We start from the raw sequence: 18,896 nt of genomic DNA, 5'->3' as shown, positions 1-18,896 counted from the left end.
GGGGTGAATGTGAATTCTTAAAGCACAACCTAATCCAAGGCCATCTTGGGTCTGAGTAAATCGCAACTCATTTCACCAAATGCATTTTACAGTCTTGATTCTCTTTTTGCAGCTACCTAGATCAGCCATGCCAAGAAACAATCAACAGGATTAAACTTTACAGTGAGTCTCTGGCTAGATATGGTAAAAGCCCATACCTTTATCCCCTCTATGGCCTTGGAGAGCTGCCCCAGGGATTTGCAAGGTGAGGACTGGGTTGTGGTGGTGTGAATAACTTGTCTCAAATGCGTCAAGTGTATTCGAGGATTCTGTTAGAATCTAATGCACAGACTCTGCTGAGAACCTTTTAAGTAATAAACAGCATTTTCTTTAGCTTCCCTCTTGTCTCTAGGTAAATCCCACTGTGTGGGATGGGCAGCATCAGCCAGGAGCTGGGAGGGGCAGTGCTTCTGCAGGAGGGCAGGATGGTACTTGAATAAGCAGTGTGGATGGGGGCCAGGTGTTTCTCAGAGGGTGAAGTGTCTAGTGGGTCACATATTAGTTCTCTGGCCCCAGGTTAACTAAACTGACTTGAAAGGGGAAAGCCTTTCAAACTAAACTTTTCTGCAGAGTTGAGCTGTGGTCTGTGCTAATTGTTTAGTGTCAGAGGTGAGCTAAAGCAGAGGTTGTTAATATTGGCTTAACTTAGCAGTTAGCAGGGCATCTGAAATACTACAGGAACTGACTAAGCTGCCTTTGGAGGTGTGGGTCTTGTTTTTTTTTTTTTTAAAAAAACAAACTGGAAACTACAGTAAAATGCAGTGACTAGCATTTCTACTTTAAATGTGCCAGTGTTTTATGTGGAATCACACTCCAGCTTCTTCATAACTGAGGCCTGCTGGCTGGTGTTCAGAATTACTAAACCTTTCTCTGACACAGGGAGATCTGTATAAGCCGAGTAGAATTTGTTCAAAGTCCAAATGTTAAAGCTGAAACAGTATCCAGCTTTTTTTAATAGACTTGGCTTTTCCACCACAGAACAGTTGCCTGAATGCTGCAGGTCTTGGCGTTATTAGTGGCTTGAAGCCTATTTGAGTTACTTGGCCATCAAGTAGCTGATTTACACCAGTCAGCAGATGTAAATAACGGTTTTGACTAGTCCCAAGTATTGGCTGGTGTCTTGATAGTTCACTCCAGCCTCCTCCTTTGGCCTTAAGCTGACAGTCCTTGACTCTTAATCAAAGAAGTAAGTAGTGACTGGACATGTTGGGTCTCTGCTTTCAGTAATTCCCATGCAATTTCAAAACTTGTTGCTTAAGTTACCACATATTGGCCTCTCCTCTTAATATTTGAAATAAGCAATTGCTACAATAAGATGCATGTCTTGGCTAGAACTGCAACTGCTCTTAAAAGTTAATTGTAAAGTGGATATTTGGGAGCAAGTATCTAAGTTACTGAACTATATTCTTAGTGGTATCCTAGGCAGTAAAACTATGACCCCAGATTCTTGAGTTACAGGAATAAGACACTTCTGACTCCAAACTAAAGGTTCACGGACTGTTTAAATGGCCTACTGAGGAATAGTCCAAGTTACCTAGGCTTGGGCAGGGCATGTGTTCCCTGGGTGAGGTGGGGTGGGGGTGAAGGGGATTTTTCTTCAAACCCTCCTGGCTCTGACTCTTTCCAGAGACCAGGAAACTGTTACCAGAAGCTCAGTCGCCTCCAGTGTATGCAGCTGCCTGCTAAGGCAGAGTAAATGAACAATCTGCTATAAGAAGGCTGTAGCAAACATGAGGCTTCGTTATGCTAAAGCGTCCTTACTCTTGTAGGCTAAGTGCTATTTACGGAGGCACCTACATGCTGAACAAGCCAATTGAAGAGATTGTGATAGAAAATGGCAAAGTCATTGGTGTGAAATCTGAAGGAGAGGTACAGTAATGCTTTGGATTATTTTCTCAGATATTTGCTGTTCGAGACCTCCTCCTCAATCGGCATTAACACAAAAGCAAGTGTAGTGTCTGAGTAACTCAGGCTTGGTTTGGTACATGCACAAACTAGGTTGAGCCATCAGATTGTAAACTCGTTGGGATTTTTGATTCAATCTTAAGGTTGCTTTTAAGCTCGCAAAGCTGTGCCACTGGAGTGATGTGGTAAAAAGACAGTAAGAAAATCTAAACGGGTGAATGTCCTACGTTACTTGAAGTAGACTTAGAAAATAACTTCAGAGAGATTTTATCCTAAATCTTAACTCTGGATGTATGTCAGGATTGTTGTATTCCTTGAAAGCTGAGGAGACCGTTCAATGAAAACGAGACACCTTTCCTTGCAGCTGTCAGTGCATCTAACCTAAACATACAATTGACTCTGCCCTTGTCCTTAAGATGCATTAGTTGCTTGTATATTTCTGGCACTGAATTTTCTTACTGTTTCCTCAGATACACAATTAAATCAGCCTTGCACAACTATCAGAATTTGCCAGCCCAAGCAGAAAATCTACTTGCCCATATCTGATGGAAGCTCTAAATACACTTTACTCATCTGCCGGTTTGCTTGCAGTTTTACAGGGAGAGTTGAATTTCTCACTTGCTAACCATCTCTGTAATACAGATGCCTCTTAATCTTCAAATCATGAAAAAAATGGCAGTTGTTCATACCAGGATGAATCCAAATAAAACTCTACAAATGATGGATGCTGTATATAGCAAATATCTAACTTGTGCTCACATTCTGTTTCCAAATCTCCAGATGGCCTCACTGACTGGACACATGCATTTATAACCTTAATCCCTCTGATGCTGATGGGGCAATTCTTGTTCAGTGTCCCTACATTCTTACTATTGATACATCCATAAGATTGCACAATATAAATGCAAAGTTACACTAAATAAACATCTGGATTAAGGAAACCAAACTTTGTAGCATGTATTAACTTCTAACCTTTCAATAGTTCATGCGTATAGCTCAAAAGTGTAGAAAAATGTAAGTGTCTGCTTGTAAAGTTGCAGATAATGACTTGTATTGATGACGACATGTACAAAACTATGGTCTAGAGCTGATGGTGGAAAATCCAGATCCTGCTGGAGGTGGAATACGAACCTGTGACACAAGGAGAATAGCTCCTAAATGGAATGCTTCATAATACTGGCGGCTTCATTGCTCTACGCATTTTACTTCTCTGCTGCGAAAATCCGATACTGCACTAAACTGTTAGGCTAATCTACTAGAAACCACCACCTAAATCCAAACTAGTTTTGTTTCTGTTGCTGGTCAGCAGCAGTGCATCTCATCAATTCTGACTAGAGATGCTAAGAGGCTACTCTGTGCTTGAGGACATCTGGGAAAACTCTTCTTCCAGTTGAGGAATTTAAGTTTGTACTTTGTCCATCCTTGGCAGGTTGCTCGCTGCAAACAACTCATCTGTGATCCCAGTTACGTCCCAGATCGTGTAACAAAAGTTGGCCTAGTGATTCGAGTAATCTGTATGTTAAACCACCCAATCAAGAACACAAATGATGCCAATTCCTGCCAGATCATCATTCCACAGAATCAGGTCAACCGGAAATCAGGTGTGTGGGGAATAGTGGCTGTTAAATGCTTAGCATGTCAGTGCATAAGTGGGTGTTGCTATAGACTGTCTGCACTTAAGTTGGCATGCTCATTAAATCCATGCTAAGTGGACTTGCCTCCACTGGGCCAAATGAAAGTCTTAGGCTTCTGTGAAGTAAAGAACTTTATCAACCATCAAGGAAAACATTTAAACAATTCATAATAAAAACCACTTCAGGAAGCCACCCTCCCAAAGAACATGATCACCTTCCTTTTTAATGGTTTGCACACGTGCTACTTCTTGGGGTCCTCAGTGTCTTGGTATAGCTCCCTTCCTGATCCCACACTTGTCAAATACGGTATTTCTTATTGGGGGGAAAAGAATACTAACATGGCTGCACATGTGCAGCCATAATGAAGTGGTTACATTATGCAGTTGAGATCCCTGACTCGTGTTCAGTTCAGCTTCCTCTCTAATTTTGCACTGCTTTGCTGTCTGAGGCAATGTGCACTCTCCACGCTTGTTCTGTGTTGTCTCAGCATCATGTGGCAGTAATTCCTGGACTCCTTCTCCCACACACTAGTTCCTAGTCCTTTCCATTGTGGAAGCAGGATTGGTTCTTGAAGAAAACAGCTGTTGGCTGTTTCTGCAGGTGATGATGGTATCATTTAGGCATGCAAAGCCCATCACTCTCCCCAGCATGCATAAGATGTTGAAGTGCTTTATGGACCCAAGTTTGAGCTGCTTGCTGCCCTCCCATAATCTAGGCAGGGACCTCTGTATCTGAAGCACCAAGTGCCAGTAGAGCTACATGAGAAACTAAAAAGTTTAGGTGAAGTTTGTATTTCAGACTGATTTAGGCCCCAAACCTAGGGGGCCTTTCGTACTCGAATCCCTTGTCTGAATCCAAAGCATCCAAGTGGTTGCAGTCCAATACTGGGCACGGGCATGAGCCAGAATGTGGAACTTGCCGCTTCTAATTCAGCTTGGATCTGGAAACACTCTTTTATGCCTGACACTTTCTTGAAGGGTTGTGATGTACTGGCTTATAAATAGCTGCCCGGTACTGGATGTGGTTGGATCTGCCCAGTTTGCAATTCAGTTGATTGGCCTGATGAGAAGGGCCACCTCTTCTCTTACTGCTGTAAGTTATTGTCTGTCTTTACTCAAGCAGTGGAGGCAGAGGGCTGAATTCTGTTCCTAGTGCAATCAGCTGATGGGGGTTTGTATGGCCAGAGAGCTCAATACTGGGTGTGTAAACTCCTTGAAATTAGGGGTTTTCATATAAAATCCCACTGTATGCTGAGGCCAAGGGCTTGATGTACATAGAGGTCTGAATTACATGTAAATCCTTGTCCCAACAAACTAAAACTAGATCTCAGACAAGGTTCAAATGCAACAAGTTCTAGGAGGAAAAAGAGGGAAACAGAAATGTGAATGCACATCCCCATGGCCCAGCTATGTGTGCAGCTGGATGGGTGAGTCAGCTCACATCCAAAGTCACTGCCAGCATCTCCCTAGCTCTTCTCAATTGGCATGTGGTGTAGATGAAATCTCATTACTGTAATGTTTTTCTAGATATCTACGTTTGCATGATCTCTTCTGCACATAACGTGGCAGCGCAAGGGAAGTACATAGCCATTGTTAGCACTACTGTGGAAACAGGAGATCCAGAGAGAGAAATCAAACCTGCCTTAGATCTCTTGGAGCCCATTGAACAGAAGTAAGCTTTCCACCTTGCATCAGCAATCTAGCGGCTCATATGCATTCGTGATTACTAAACTAGCCCGGGGACTAATTAACGATTACTTGCCAAACACAGACAGATCTGGGTGTCTTTTGGTTGTATTCTGATCTTGAGAGGTCATGGGGCAGATGAGGGAGGCTGGAAGGCCAGTAGATATATCCACTCCCATGGGAGTGGATGTATCAGTCATTGGAATACCTACTCGGCCTACTCCTTCACCCCCAAGACAACTACTCCAATGCTCTGTCCTAGCACCAAAACCTCCTCATGTGTGCTTCTTGCCCTATGGCTTTGGCATTTGATCATATTACAAGTTACCTGGCTCCTGTATTCGTTCACCTTTCATTGAGGCGCTGGGAAACATTTAAGCATTCTGAAAAATGTCTTCTCTCATAGGTTTGTTAGCATCAGTGATCTGTTTGCACCAACTGACTTGGGAACCGAAAGCCAGGTTAGTATGAAATGGCAAACAATCAAACTGGTGTGCCCATGTAAGGGGAGAATCTCCAGACACTAAGCCTGAAAACTTATTTTCCAGATCTTTATTTCTCGTACCTACGATGCTACCACTCACTTTGAGACGACGTGTGATGACATCAAAGATATTTATAAGAGGATGATGGGATCAGAGTTCGATTTTGAAGAGATGAAACGCAAGAAAAATGATATCTATGGGGAGCAGGAGCAGCAGTAATGAAGTAATGTCTAATTAGGAGAAATTAAATCGGCTAATATGAATATAAGGAACTTTAATGAACACTGTATGAAACTCAATATTGTAAGGCCTGCTTTTGTAATCACATCTCTGAGAGACTGAAGAGTACTGCACTGGTAAATGCTCCCCTTTTGGGTATCATGTGTTAATTTCATTCTAGCAGGGCTGCTGTCCAGAATCTGGCTAATTACTGACACTGATTTAACTGTTCACTAACCTTATAAGCAAACAGCAGACTACTGAACTTTTTTTTGCAGACCTAGACTTTGGTGCAAACTGAAATAACTCATTGACCGGTTACCTTTGTGTTTTTAATCATTTGTAAATCCATTTCCCAATTATGTGCTTCTGGTGCATCCGTGAATTTGACAGATGCCATTCAGACCCGATACCAAGAAAACGCTAAACTGAGCACTCCATTATTGTGGACAGCATCCCTAAAGTCTTTCCCATCAATCTTAACTTTGTGGCAAGTTGTATTATGGACAAAGCCCACATCTATTGTAGCAGCAAATGTTGGCATAGTTTTAGGCACAGAACCTAACCCACCCTTAAGCTTCTAAAACTGTTTACATCAGTTGGGACAACTGTGCCTAAGGTTCCTTTGTGTGTCAATCTAATAAAATTGAGAGAACAAATTACAAAGCAGGCATGATGTGAAAGTATTTTCTGTACCCCATGTGGCTTTTTGGATGGACCAAACTGCACTGCAGTATTGATATGACAGAGCCTCTGCTTCTGATGTCTCTTGAAAAGGCTCAAATGATTTCTGTACTGCAAAGTAAAGCCAAATTCTGGAAACCAGTCCTTTGCTCTGGTCTGATTCACTCCACTTAGTACAAGTAGCGTCTGCTTAAGATCTTAAAAGATGCGTGCCTGCCAGAGTGAAGCTTCTGTGCCTTGGAATTCAACCATCCAAATACAAGGAAAAACCATGGATTTAAACATCCTTGGCTTGACTTTCAAAGCAGCTGTGCACTTACTTTCAGAGCAGTTGATGACCATGTAAGCTGTAAGCCCATCTCATGGACACTCAGTCTGTCCTCGCTAACCAGCAGTAAGGGCATAGACCAGATGAATCACTATACAAGGAGTGCACTGCAGCACCTGGGCTAAACACTCAGCCCTTACTTCTAGCATTACTTGGCCCTATCCTCACTCTCTCAGCAGGAAGTTTGACAGCTTGGTGTGCAGCCAAATTCCTAGACTCTATTCAATCTCACCGGAGCTACTTTCATTTGCCCCTCAAGTGCCACTGTTGCGGTTGAAAACAGCACAGCATCACCTTGGTTCTGGACTGCAAACTCCTGTCTAACTTGATGCCCATTAACAAGTCTAACTTTGGCTGTTTTAAAGATTCATGGGTGTCTCCTTTTTGATGGGGGTACTTCAGACTTTAACCAGATCTGTTAGTACTTCTCATTTCAGCGTTCACACGAAGTAATCCTGCATTTACCAGAACAAGCTTTGCAGGGTACAGCTCAACGTGTTGGACTAAAGCTATGCTGCTACTCGACCTCTATGGGAGGGAGTAAAGCAATTGCTGACCTAGGTTTGGTAAATTGCCTCTGAACCATAACACTCAGTGGATGTGTAAGTTAGGAAGTGATAGCTAGCACCACTGTCTCAGTGAAAAGCCTCCTATCAGCCCTAAATGTGAGCCAAAATGCTTGTGGGGGTGACACGTGGCATTAGTGACTGGCCAACTGAACAATAGAACCAGAAGTACAAGGATGTTACCTTGCTACCCTACTGTTGCATGCTAAATTTGAATAAAATACTCAGTTTTATCAGTACCTCTCAAACGCCTCAGCAGTGCTTTTGGGAAAAAGCAGAAATGATGATGGTTCCTGACACACCACCACAATAAAACTGTGTTCAGTTGTAAACCAAGGGACCAGGCTGTCCGTTCCATTCCCAATCTGTTTCCAGGTATTCCAGTAATGTGCTAAAAGTGGGTGTTACTCCATTGATGTGGTGGAGGTGAACGAGGAATAGAATGACTTGCCTTGTTCTTTGAAGACAGGGCTTCTCTGAAGATCTATGTATGGTTGGAAGCCTCTGGTACCTAATAGGTAGGTAGTAAGAGTTGTGCTTGGTAGAGCAAGAGCCATTTCCAGATGTACACTCACAGGAAGTGCCTCTAACTTGAACTAATGCACCTTGAGAACTTGCATGAGTGGTTAGTTCTTACTATCCCTTTCATAACTCTCCCCTCAGTTAGTGGTTGCTATCTCCAATAGTCTGGTTTTATTCTCAGTAGACTGATTTCTTTTTGGATGCATCTGCTAATTGTCAGTACTGGCCACGCTCTTCACCTTTCAGCAGCCAGTGTCTTATCTCTTGTCTGATTCAACTACTTTTGGAGCTAGGTCTTACTCTTAGGTGACAATCAAGCTATGGGAGGAATAAATCTTGCCTTTCCCTAAATTTGGCCACCTATGCAATAGCAGAGGAGTGTGTAAAGGAAAGCTAACAGAACTAACTTGTCTTCCACTCAAAGTTCATGGTGTAGGTGGTGGAAAAGGAATGTTACTATAGTAAAAAACTTTCCTGTGCTGTTGCTATCCATCCATTGAGTTTGCAGCTTCAAACAGTGAACTGTAGTCTGTTTTCAGAGTTGTTAGAACCCTGAACTCCCTGCTTGTGCCCAAGAAGCTTGTTTCCTTCATGCTGTCAGCTAGTGGTTTTGGCATGAAACCTTTTTCATAAGTGCTGTCTGGCTGCAGGCTCCTCCTTGGAGGCTTTAAGTGAAGAGGCTTATTTCTTAAACTATGTCTGGTTAGTGCTCTCCTCTCCCTCCCCCTCCCCCCCCCCCCAATGGGGAAGGAGTAGGGGATGTCCCTGGAAGCCTACGTCAGTAGTATCAGAGTGTAGCATTTGCTTCATGTAGGTGTCCTCTTCTCCCTACCCTGCAATACCATGAATATCTTCCTCATGAAATCCTTCATCTTTTAAGGTATGAAGTGGGGTGCCTACCTGGCCAACTACTAGAAAGATGTAGGCTTTGGATTCCATCTCAACTTAGTCTCCCTTGCTTCTAGCACCCTTTTTAATCATGAAATGTGAGAGGTTCATGGACTTCTGCAAACTTTTTGACCTGTCCAAAACCATAGCCATGTAGGCAGTCACACCCTGACATGACAAAGGACTAGAGGAGTGAACTTTCATTGAAGATGCTAAATACCCCAGGAAGGGTAGGATCACTCCATTGCCCAGTGTAGGGGAAAAGTCAAGTCTTTCCTAAACTATTGCCAAACTCTAAGCACTGCTATTTCCATACAAGCCCACTGAGGGGTGGGGTGGTGGAGGAATCTTTAACCAACCACCAGCCATGGCTTTTAGCTTGTGGCAACCAGTAATGCCCTATTACTGTTATCCCTTCAGCAGCCCCTTGAAACACAGGCCCTGACTACATGCCAGAGAGGTTACTGCTGGTGTACAGTAACTGAGCTTGAAGATGTGGTTTCCCCATGCTTGTGCCACTATATGTGTGGTAATGCTCCCTGCAGCTGGGAGCAAAGATCTTTAGCCAGTGCCTGTTGGACTGCACATGTGCTCTCCCTCACTTGTGCTGTGAGTGGCAACTCTAGGTAGAGGGCCGGGGGTCCTGTTTTTGTAGACTTAAACTCCCTCTCAAGGAAGTGAAAGCAACAGCACAAGCTGCTTCGTATCCTGCATACCTCTACGATAGCAGAACCTTCCCTGTCACTAAGGCCCTTCTAGACCCAGCCAAGGTTCTTTAGCCCACCCCAGCGTTGATCCTGCCAACCTACAAGCCAGCAGATAAACATTACAGCCCTGCTAAGGATGTGGAATTTCTCTTTTCCTGCCCAGCTCCCTGTTTGTCAATGCAGTTCACCAGAAGGATTTGTATTCGGGGGTAAGCTACACTAGTTTACAGGGGAGGAAGGTTGAGTGCTTTGGTAAAGTCCTAAACCAACAGCAATGCACGAGACTTTGAATTGTCTTGTTTTATTTGTCAAACATTATACAAAGTCCTCCTGTACACAACAGCTTTATTTTAGTCTGCTTTATTTTAAAAAAATGATTAGTTACAAAACACTTCCCAGTAGATACCGTAAGTATCTTACAAATGTCGCTTGACTGCTGCAGTTTCCTTTCAAAGTCTATTATTTTTTTTTAGAAGACCATAAATATGATTTTTGTTCCAGAAGCCTGACATTCTGCTATTTACAAGAGTTCCATCTAGTGGAAAACAGAAGTCCCACAAGTCAAATGGAAATGGTACCATCAGAAAACCAGTGAGAACTTAATGTAGTGTTGATTGACCAATTGCAGACTTAGTGAGCTGGAGTAATCTTGAACATGCTGAAAATGTACAGAACTCCTGCTGCTCATATACCACACGCATGTTGTGTACCTTATGTACATAAACACGCATTTATAAAAAGCACTTGCTAAAATGGACTAACATCTCTCCTAAGCTTCAAGTAAACTGCACTTCCCCTAGTTTCCATATGTAGCTGTACTAACTTCAGAAAACAAATAATTTAAAATACTGTATACATTAAAATAGTTCTCTTCCTATGCAGCTGGAGTAGGGTGCATCTGTTCCTCTACTAAGACTCATTGGCTAGCCTTAAATAATTAACATTCTACTAAAAAAGGGAAATCTACTACCTCTGCCTTCTGCGCCTAGAGCTTTAGGCTGTAACAGCAGAACCCAAACAAGTTACCTTTTATCTAAACTATTTTAACAAAAGCTTCATTCTTTGTCACTGGAACCACCGCTGCTGTCCTTGAATTTCATCACCTGTAACACATGAAGTTTCCCAGATTGTTTTTAGTAGCTGTTTAAATGGCACTGGCTACCCGCGCTATGCTGTGTGACAGGCAGGATGTTCTATACATTCACAGGGGATTGCCATGCTGTCAAAATAGGGGCCAAGTCACTGGAAGAACATCCAGGCATCTGGTCGAATGACCGACTGCCAGCTGGTGTTACCTCCAGCAGAGTCTCACTAGGGGAAACATTTTCAGGAAGTCTGCTCAAGGCTCCCTCCTTTCCAACAATGGGCTCTGAGCCCATCCCTTCTTCCCCTTGTGAGCACAGGAGAAAGGAGAGTGCAGCTTGTGTGTCTGCTTGGCCACCGTAGAGCTGGCTTCATCAACCCCCGCTCCATCCCTCTCCTTCCACTGCTCAGGGGAGGGGGGCGAGGGTGAGCTGGATTGCAGGTCTCCATTCAGTGCAGCACAGCCCCCTCTCACTCAATTCCTGCCAACCTGAACATCACAGCCAGCAAAACAAGACCTGGGCTCAGCCGAGGCTGCTGCCTGCTGTCAAGAGAGAGGCTGTTCCTATTCCACACATGCTGTCCCAGCTGAGCTAGAGGGGAGTAGACTGCTGACCCCCCCCCTGCATAATTACCATGACAACCCTTCATCCCTGGAAAGTCTGTGCCAGCAGTTCTCAACCCACAGACCACATGTGGCCCAAATAGGGCCCAGCTGTGTGCTAAAAAAAATTCAAAAATTTGCTGCTCTGGTCTGATAGGGGGAGGGCTCCTGCCAGCAGGGGGCTGGTGACTGGTCTCTGGGCAGGGGCTTTGGGCTGTGAGGGGGTGGAGGGTGCTGGGAACCAGAGGTTTGCAGGGTGCCAGCTTTCAGGTGGGGCTCTGTGCCTAGGGACTTGGCTGCTGGCCCTCCTCTGGCACTCCTGGCTTGGCACAGGAGTCCCAGCTGCCTGGCCCCATGTGGTGGGATCCTGGGGTCTAGCTGCCTGGCCCCACGCCACAGGGTCCTGGGGTCTGGGTTTGGCTGCCAGCTGCCCAGTCCTGCATGGCATGGTCTCGGTCCCGGTGCCTGGTCCCCGCAGCGGGGTCTGGCTGCCAGCTGCCTGGCCTCGCACTGCGGGGTCCCAGTCCAGGTGCCTGGCTCCCCACGGCAGGGTTCCAGCTGTCCAGTCCCCCCTCTCAGGGCTCCCCTTCGGGTCCCCTCTGTGGAGGGTTCTCTGGGGGGTGGGCGCTGGGCATAGGGGACTGTAGCTATGGTTCTTACTGATAAACAGGTTGAGAATCACTGCTCTGTGCACGAGCAACCTGCATGTTAACACAAGGTGCGCTGTAAGGGCTTATCTGTGCTGCAGTGTTAGCTTGAGTTGTTGCCCCTAATCTGCCTCCTGTCCACACCAATCTCTAGCTCATGGTAAACGGTGCTTTATGCGGGAGCTAGCTGGTCTGTCCAAGGGGAGTGGGCCTTGGTTTAAAGCTCGACTGCTGCTCCTGCCGGAGCAAGTGAGGCAGCAGGGAGGCAGCTGCTCTGCAGCAGGAGCATGCTCAGCAGAGCTGCGCGAACTCCAGGAGTTCATTTGTTTGCACAGCAGGGACGCTAAGCCCTGGGAGCTACACGCACACCGAAATCGTCAGGAGCTGCAGGGTTAGAGCTAACACGTGCCTGCCTTTTGGCTGCATGGTCTTTCAGACTTCTTTCATCATTAACCCCTTCTGACAGCTTTTCTTAAACTGGGGGAGGAGTCGGGGGCAATCAGGTGGACAGTGGCCGCAAGACAATTAGGCAGGGAATGCCCTGGTGGTGGCGGGGGTGGGAGGAGGAACAGATGCAGGAGCAGGAGAGCAGCGGGGTGCAGAAGAGGTGGGAGGCCAGGTGGCTGGTGTGGCAAAGTGTTGCAGAACAAGGGGCGCAGGCTGGGATTCTCAGGAAGAAGACAAGAGCCTAGCGGAAGTGTGTGCGGACACAGCTCCGCTGTACCCATTTTACTTGTGCGCCGTCCAAGAGACAGCATGGCCCTTTGACACGCTCAACTGTCTGACCGAGGGAAGTAGTTTGAGAGAAGGAAGGCACAGATACCCGGGCGCTGCTGACCACTGGAAACATGGAGGCTGGGTAGGAGGGGCGCTGCCTTTCTGCCTTGACCTCAACGCTTTAAAAAACTGCAGTGGATTCAATAGGGAGCACATGCCAAGGCAGGTACGTGAGCATGTTCCATTTCCTAAAGAATTCCATTCCGGAGCGCTAGGATTCCTTTATTCGCGTTCTGGACCCTGCTGTTCCCTTTTTCAGCTGCTAGAAGGCAGCTACCACTCTAGGAATACCTGGCGGGTATCAATTTAATGTATTGGTGGCTGTGGGTCCCTAGCCCTTAATGCAAAGCACTAGTGCAAAAGACAGCAGCACTCAGGAATCCCAGCTCCTGGGTCTTAGACACAACACACACAGGATTTAGCTACAAAGGTAACTCCCTCTCCCAAAGCACCAGAGGGAGCCATTGAGTAGTCAAGCTCCTGAAGTGACTGGGAGGAAAAGAACAGTGATAAGCTATAATGTTATATAGCCCCCCTGTGGAACAGGCTAGATCAGCCTCATCTGAGTAATTCTAAACTCCAGGACTCCACTCTCTCACCACAGAGACTGATAAATTCCCTCTATTATTGAGAAGTCTGTTACTAGATTTGCTGCTTCTGCAATTCTACAATTCCCAGCATGGGTATTAGTGCACTTTCTGATAGAGGGATTCGCATCGTAAGCCCTCGTTTGCTCTTACCAATAGCTGCTTTGAAATGGGACAACCACGTTTTGCACAGTTCCAGTGAAGTTATTTACATCAGTGACTAGGATCCCTTTGCTTTCAAAGACCTCTCTGTTGACACTGGGCTTATCTGCAAATGGAAAAGCAGCAAGAAGAAGAATACCCTTGATGAAATGAAACAGTCCTTTTTGCTTATGGAAACCCTAAAGTAACAGTCAAACTGACACATCTAACCAGCATGTATTCTCTTCCTCGTGTCAGAATGGAGTGGGTTCATCTCCCTGGGTGAAATGACTGATTCCAATTATTATTTGCTGTTTTGCAAATTTCAGCAGATTAATGGAAAGTGCCTTGTAAATATCTATTGAGCAGCCAATAATAAAATGATCAAATATAAGAAAACACATGAGTGCATTAAATAGCCTTGAAAAATTGACACAAAAAATTTACTAACGCAGGCAGAAAATTCTCTTGCCCTTTACCGTGGCGAATGATAACGAAACAATCTTTTATTTGCCTGATAAAAAAAATATTACTTGCACTGAGCAACTGGAAGTTTGCAATCCAGTACAACAGTACCGAGGAGAGCACTGGAATGGGAGACCCGGATCATATTTCTGCTCTCCTTGTGTGACACTCGTCTGTGCATCAGCTCCCCCAGCTCTAAAGAGCAATTAACACGGTCACTTCACAAGGCTATCCTACGCTTTAATTCCTTAACTGCTTATAAAGCACTGTGAGATTATCTGAGGGAAGGAACTCTAGAGCATGAAACACCGAGTTATTAGCTATGCCTGTTCCATGGACCCATCTGTTTTCTACCCTCCTAGACTGATGGGTCCATGGAACCACAATGCTCTGTGCTGACAAGCAAACTCTCATCTATGCAAAGCTCACAGAGCACACAGTGAGCCTGCGGGCATGTCGGCAAGGCAGGTAAGCATCTTCACATCATCACGCTCCTTTTGAAGAAGGGTGAAGGGAAGCCCAGAGGTCAGGTGCATCCTTCCAGTGAAAAAGCCAGATAGTAACAAAGCTGGGAAGACAACAAGATGCCTGTGCTTCTAATCCCCTATGCTATAGACACCGCCCCTTTATCAGGATAAGAGGACACGACAGGTGCTTGCCTCACAGCTTTGAGTTAATTAGCATTCAACTCCCAAAGGAATCTTTTCTTTATTTTCACCAATTATAATTCATGTCAAAATCTGTTTGTCATCAAAAGGGAATGTTTAATAGAATCCATAAGAACGGCCATACTGGGTCAGACCAAAGGTCCGTCTAGCCCAGTGTCCTGTCTTCCAACAGTGGCCAGTGCCAGGTGCCCCCGAGGGAATGAACAGAACAGGGAATCAAGTGACCCATCCCCTGTCGCCCATTCCCAGCTTCTGGCAAACAGGCTAGGGACACCAGAACGATATGCAACCGGATGTCCCTGTTTTGTTACCCTTGCCTCATGCTGTGTTTCACACCCACCTACCGTGTCTGTTTATGTTCTAACAAAGGACAATTTGGGGGCAGACACTGTCTATTTTACGATTGTAAAGCACCCAGCACAATGAAGCCCCAATGCCGACTAGGGCTAAAGGGTGCTACTGTATGACAAATCATTAGTGGTGTCCTGAGCTCAGTTCTCACCTGTGAGATACACAGCAAACCTAGCACTGATGTGCTGAACCTGCAGGTTTAATAAGCACTTCAGATGCTCAGATTTTGTGCACGATTTGGAGTCGCACTGATGGTAATGAAGAACTTCAACAGTATTAGCTTCTTGGCACGATTTCAGTATCCAGTTCTTTTTGTGAGCAGTAGAATCCACCCTGTTGGAACAGAAACAAATTTTACCCCATGAATCATGGCGTTGGTTTACGTTCAGACAGAATAATCACGGATAATATTTAAAGCCTTTGTTCTACACACTTGTTTCTTTCCCCTTGACTTTCCCCCCTACATGTGTTTGCTTTTTAACCTGTGCCAATGCAATTACATTAGTAATTATCACTACGGCTCACCCCCACCCCGCCACCTTGCAAGAAAGTTTGCCAAGGGAGCTCCCAACGCTGACCACTGCTTAGGTGGTCTCAGGGTGGCCTGTTATCGTCAGCTCAGGTGTCTTGTTACCAGCACCAGAACAGGGCTTGAGCAGGGCTGCTTGAGTCTAACTGAAGTAATGGTTCCATCTATGTCGCTAACACCTCCAGATGTTACGCACTGCAGGAGCCTCGTCTGGTAGATTCTGAAGAGTGAGCCGTTGAGGGTACGTCCATAGTGCAAATAAAACGCTGCAGCAGTGAGTTTCCTGCTCCGGCACTCAAAATAGTAGCACAGATGCTCCCACTAGGGCAAGAGCCCAGGCTTTGAAAGCCACCTGGGCCCGAGTGGGAAAGTCTACGTGGCTACGGTTAGCACTGGAGCGCAAGCTTGAGTCCGTAAACCCAGACTCGCTGCCCCGGCTTTTGGTTTGGTTTGGTTTTTTGCAGTGCAGATGTCAGAGGCCCAAAGTTTCTGAGACACCAGAGGCCATTCAAAGGGACGTACTGTCCGATGACAAATCGCATTTCCTGACCTGTATTCACGCATTAGGTTGCTGAAGGTGAAGGAATTTTAAAACTATGTTTACTTTTCACCAATTTTCCTTTCAGTACTTCTCTCTGCTCGGGCAGTGAAAACAGACTGCTCAGTTTTCACCTTTGATTCTAGTAAGTTTCACTTTCTGTCTCACTCGCTAGCTGGGGAATGTTCAAACAAATGGTTTTCATTAAAAAAAACCATGGAAGCAATACTATTAAATGGACATTGTTAGCTTTAAAAAAAAAAATCACTTTTTTTTTTTTTTTTAAACTTAGGGGTCTTACACGTAGCACCTAAAATGACTGACTGACAGAGATGTTTTTTCCAGCATATATAACTTTGTCCATTTGACAGTACTTCCTAATAGTTGGTTTCATGGTTTTCCTGGCACAGTCATTGTTCGTGTGAGTCTTTCACACGGCAACAGCGGGAAAATGTTTTAAAAAACACAAAGCCACAAACATTATTCTGGAAACTTAGTGGCTGATGTAGGACCACAAAATACTTGGAACTATTTTTCTTTGAAAATTGACTAGAGTTCAGGTTGACAATGTCCCTTTAGCTTTCGCAAAGCTCTGCCTTTACAAAGCTTACACTGAGCCTAATCTGATCTGACAGTTTAATAATAGTACAGCCAAACCCACTTTACCTGAAACTGCTTAATGGAAATTTGTAAAATTAATCATTTCCTTTTTAATATCAATTGGAAAACCCACAGCCTACTCCAAACAGCCCTCAATAAACCAAATGTTAAAGTCCTTACGCAGGTACCACTCCCAATGATTTCAGTGGGAGCTTTGCACAGTAAGGACTTCAGGATCTGGCCCAATGCCAGCAAGTCCAGTACAGCATGAGTAGCTTTTTAATTGCCTCTACAATACACCTTTGTTTTCAGTGTAGCTGCACAGTTCGTATATGCACTGAATGAGGCAGGTGTCTGGTGGAAAGATAGTATGTGATCATTTAATTAAAGACTATCATGAATATGCACAAGCAACCTTAATTCTGGCATTTTCTAACTCCAGAGGGCTTGACTTGGCAAGCATAATCTCTTTTACCACCGTTGTGTGTGTGGTTTCACTGATTGAGGCCTTTTTTTCACACTCCCCAAGGTTAACAGATTAAAGAAGCGTTTTGCTGACCTGGATCAGATGATTTTTTGTAACTTTTACTTGATTTATAGATCATCTGGATTTCAGATTTTAATTATAACCTTGCTGGAACTGGTCCTTGTCTAACAAAAAATTGCTCAGGTAAACAAAAAGTAACATGAGCAGAACTTAAAACCCTCTAATCAGTCCAATAAGGGACCAAGACAAAGTTTCAGATGCTTAACTAGCCCGATCAGTCCATACTGGACTTTCTGAAGATTGTGATGTCAGGATGTATTACTCATGCAACTGACGAAGGGCTGGAAGCTAAAAGAATCTGATGGGGCCTGGTCTACAAGGGGGTGTGATTTCTGGAGCACTCTAACATATTGTGCTCAGACTTCTCCATAGACCCTGCTGGCGTGGTCTTAAAGGTACTTAATGTGCATTAATGTAGTCCTGTTTGAAACACAAACGAGAGATCTTGTAGTTCGTGCCAGCAGAGGCTACATAGGGCTGAGTGCTCTAGAAATCACACCTCTGTAGCCCACACTGCAGCACTGTGTAGACAAGCCCTGGGAAACCAGCCAGCCAATGCTGTCATTACTTTAGAATCACAGAATCGCAGGACTGAAAGGGACCTCGAGAGCTCCAGTCCCCTGCACTCAAGGCAGGACTAAGTATTATCTAGACCATCCCTGGCAGGTGTTTGTCTAACCTGCTCTTAAAAATCTCCAATGATGGAGATTCCACAACCTCCCTGGGCAATTTGTTCCAGTGCTTAACCACCCTGACAGTTAGAAAACCGAGGAGTACCAATTCATTAAGGGGAGCTATTCTTTATTCTTTTGTGCAGAGATTGTCCAATTTGGCCAATGTACATGGAAGAGGAGCATTGTTGGCAACCTTGGTACATTGGCCAAACTGGACAATCTCTATGCAAAAGAATAAATGGACACAAATCAGACGTCAAGAATTATAACATTCAAAAACCAGTTGGAGAACACTTCAACCTCCCCAGTCACTCAATTTCAGACCTAAAAATTGCAATTCTCCAGCAAAAAAACGTCAAAAACAGACTCCAACAAGAGACTGCAGAATTGGAATTAATTTGCAAACTGGACACCATTCAATTAGGCTTGAAGAAAGACTGGGTCAGTACGCAAAGTAAAACTATTTCTCCGTGCTAATTTTTCCCCCCTACTGTTCCTCACACCTTCTTGTCAACAGTTGGAAATGGGCCATCCTGATTATCACTACAAAAGGCTTTTTTTCTCCTGCTGATAATAGTCCACCTTAATTAATTGTTCTCCTTACAGTTGGTATGGCAACACCCATTTTTTCACGTTCTCTGTGTATATATATATTTTCCTACTGTATTTTCCACTGCATGCATCCAATGAAGTGGGTTTGGGCCCACAAAAGCTTATGCTCAAATAAATGTTAGTATCTAAGGTGCCACAAGTACTCCTCGGTTTTTTTGCTGATACAGACTAACATGGCTACTACTCTGAAATCTGACAGGAAGTTTTTCCTAATGTCCAACCTAAACCTCCCTTGCTGCAATTTAAGCCCATTGCTTCTTGTTCTATTCGCAGAGGTTAACAAGAACAATTTACCTCCCTCCTTCTTGTAACAGTCTTCTCTTCTCCAGACTAAACAAACCCAGTTTTTTCAATCTTCCCTCATATGTCATGTTTTCTAGACCTTTAATCATTTGTGTCGCTCTTCTCTGG

The 18,896-nt window shown here is 44.6% G+C and overlaps 2 protein-coding genes across 2 annotated transcripts in view; one reads left to right on the top strand and one right to left on the bottom strand.

The window, feature by feature from the left end:
* Positions 1 to 6,633, top strand: part of GDI2 (GDP dissociation inhibitor 2) — a 32,326-nt gene extending 25,693 nt beyond the window's left edge. The window contains exons 6-11 of the mRNA XM_074942718.1: positions 113 to 244; positions 1,809 to 1,908; positions 3,374 to 3,545; positions 5,105 to 5,249; positions 5,670 to 5,724; positions 5,812 to 6,633. Of these exons, the coding sequence (XP_074798819.1) occupies positions 113 to 244; positions 1,809 to 1,908; positions 3,374 to 3,545; positions 5,105 to 5,249; positions 5,670 to 5,724; positions 5,812 to 5,967 (760 nt within the window). The 3' untranslated portion in view covers positions 5,968 to 6,633. The remainder of the gene's footprint in view (positions 1 to 112; positions 245 to 1,808; positions 1,909 to 3,373; positions 3,546 to 5,104; positions 5,250 to 5,669; positions 5,725 to 5,811) is intronic.
* A 3,332-nt stretch (positions 6,634 to 9,965) lies between these two features.
* TASOR2 (transcription activation suppressor family member 2) overlaps positions 9,966 to 18,896 on the bottom strand; it is a 73,130-nt gene continuing 64,199 nt past the window's right edge. Inside the window, exons 22-24 of the mRNA XM_074942717.1 lie at positions 15,137 to 15,318; positions 13,514 to 13,628; positions 9,966 to 10,765 (exon numbers count right to left, since the gene is read on the bottom strand). Of these exons, the coding sequence (XP_074798818.1) occupies positions 10,762 to 10,765; positions 13,514 to 13,628; positions 15,137 to 15,318 (301 nt within the window). The 3' untranslated portion in view covers positions 9,966 to 10,761. The remainder of the gene's footprint in view (positions 10,766 to 13,513; positions 13,629 to 15,136; positions 15,319 to 18,896) is intronic.

The sequence above is a fragment of the Natator depressus genome, chromosome 1 (genome assembly GCF_965152275.1).
Source record: "Natator depressus isolate rNatDep1 chromosome 1, rNatDep2.hap1, whole genome shotgun sequence".
Taxonomy (NCBI): domain Eukaryota; kingdom Metazoa; phylum Chordata; order Testudines; family Cheloniidae; genus Natator; species Natator depressus.
The sequence above is the reverse complement of the archived record's forward strand: the minus strand, read 5'-3'. Positions and strand labels throughout refer to the sequence as shown.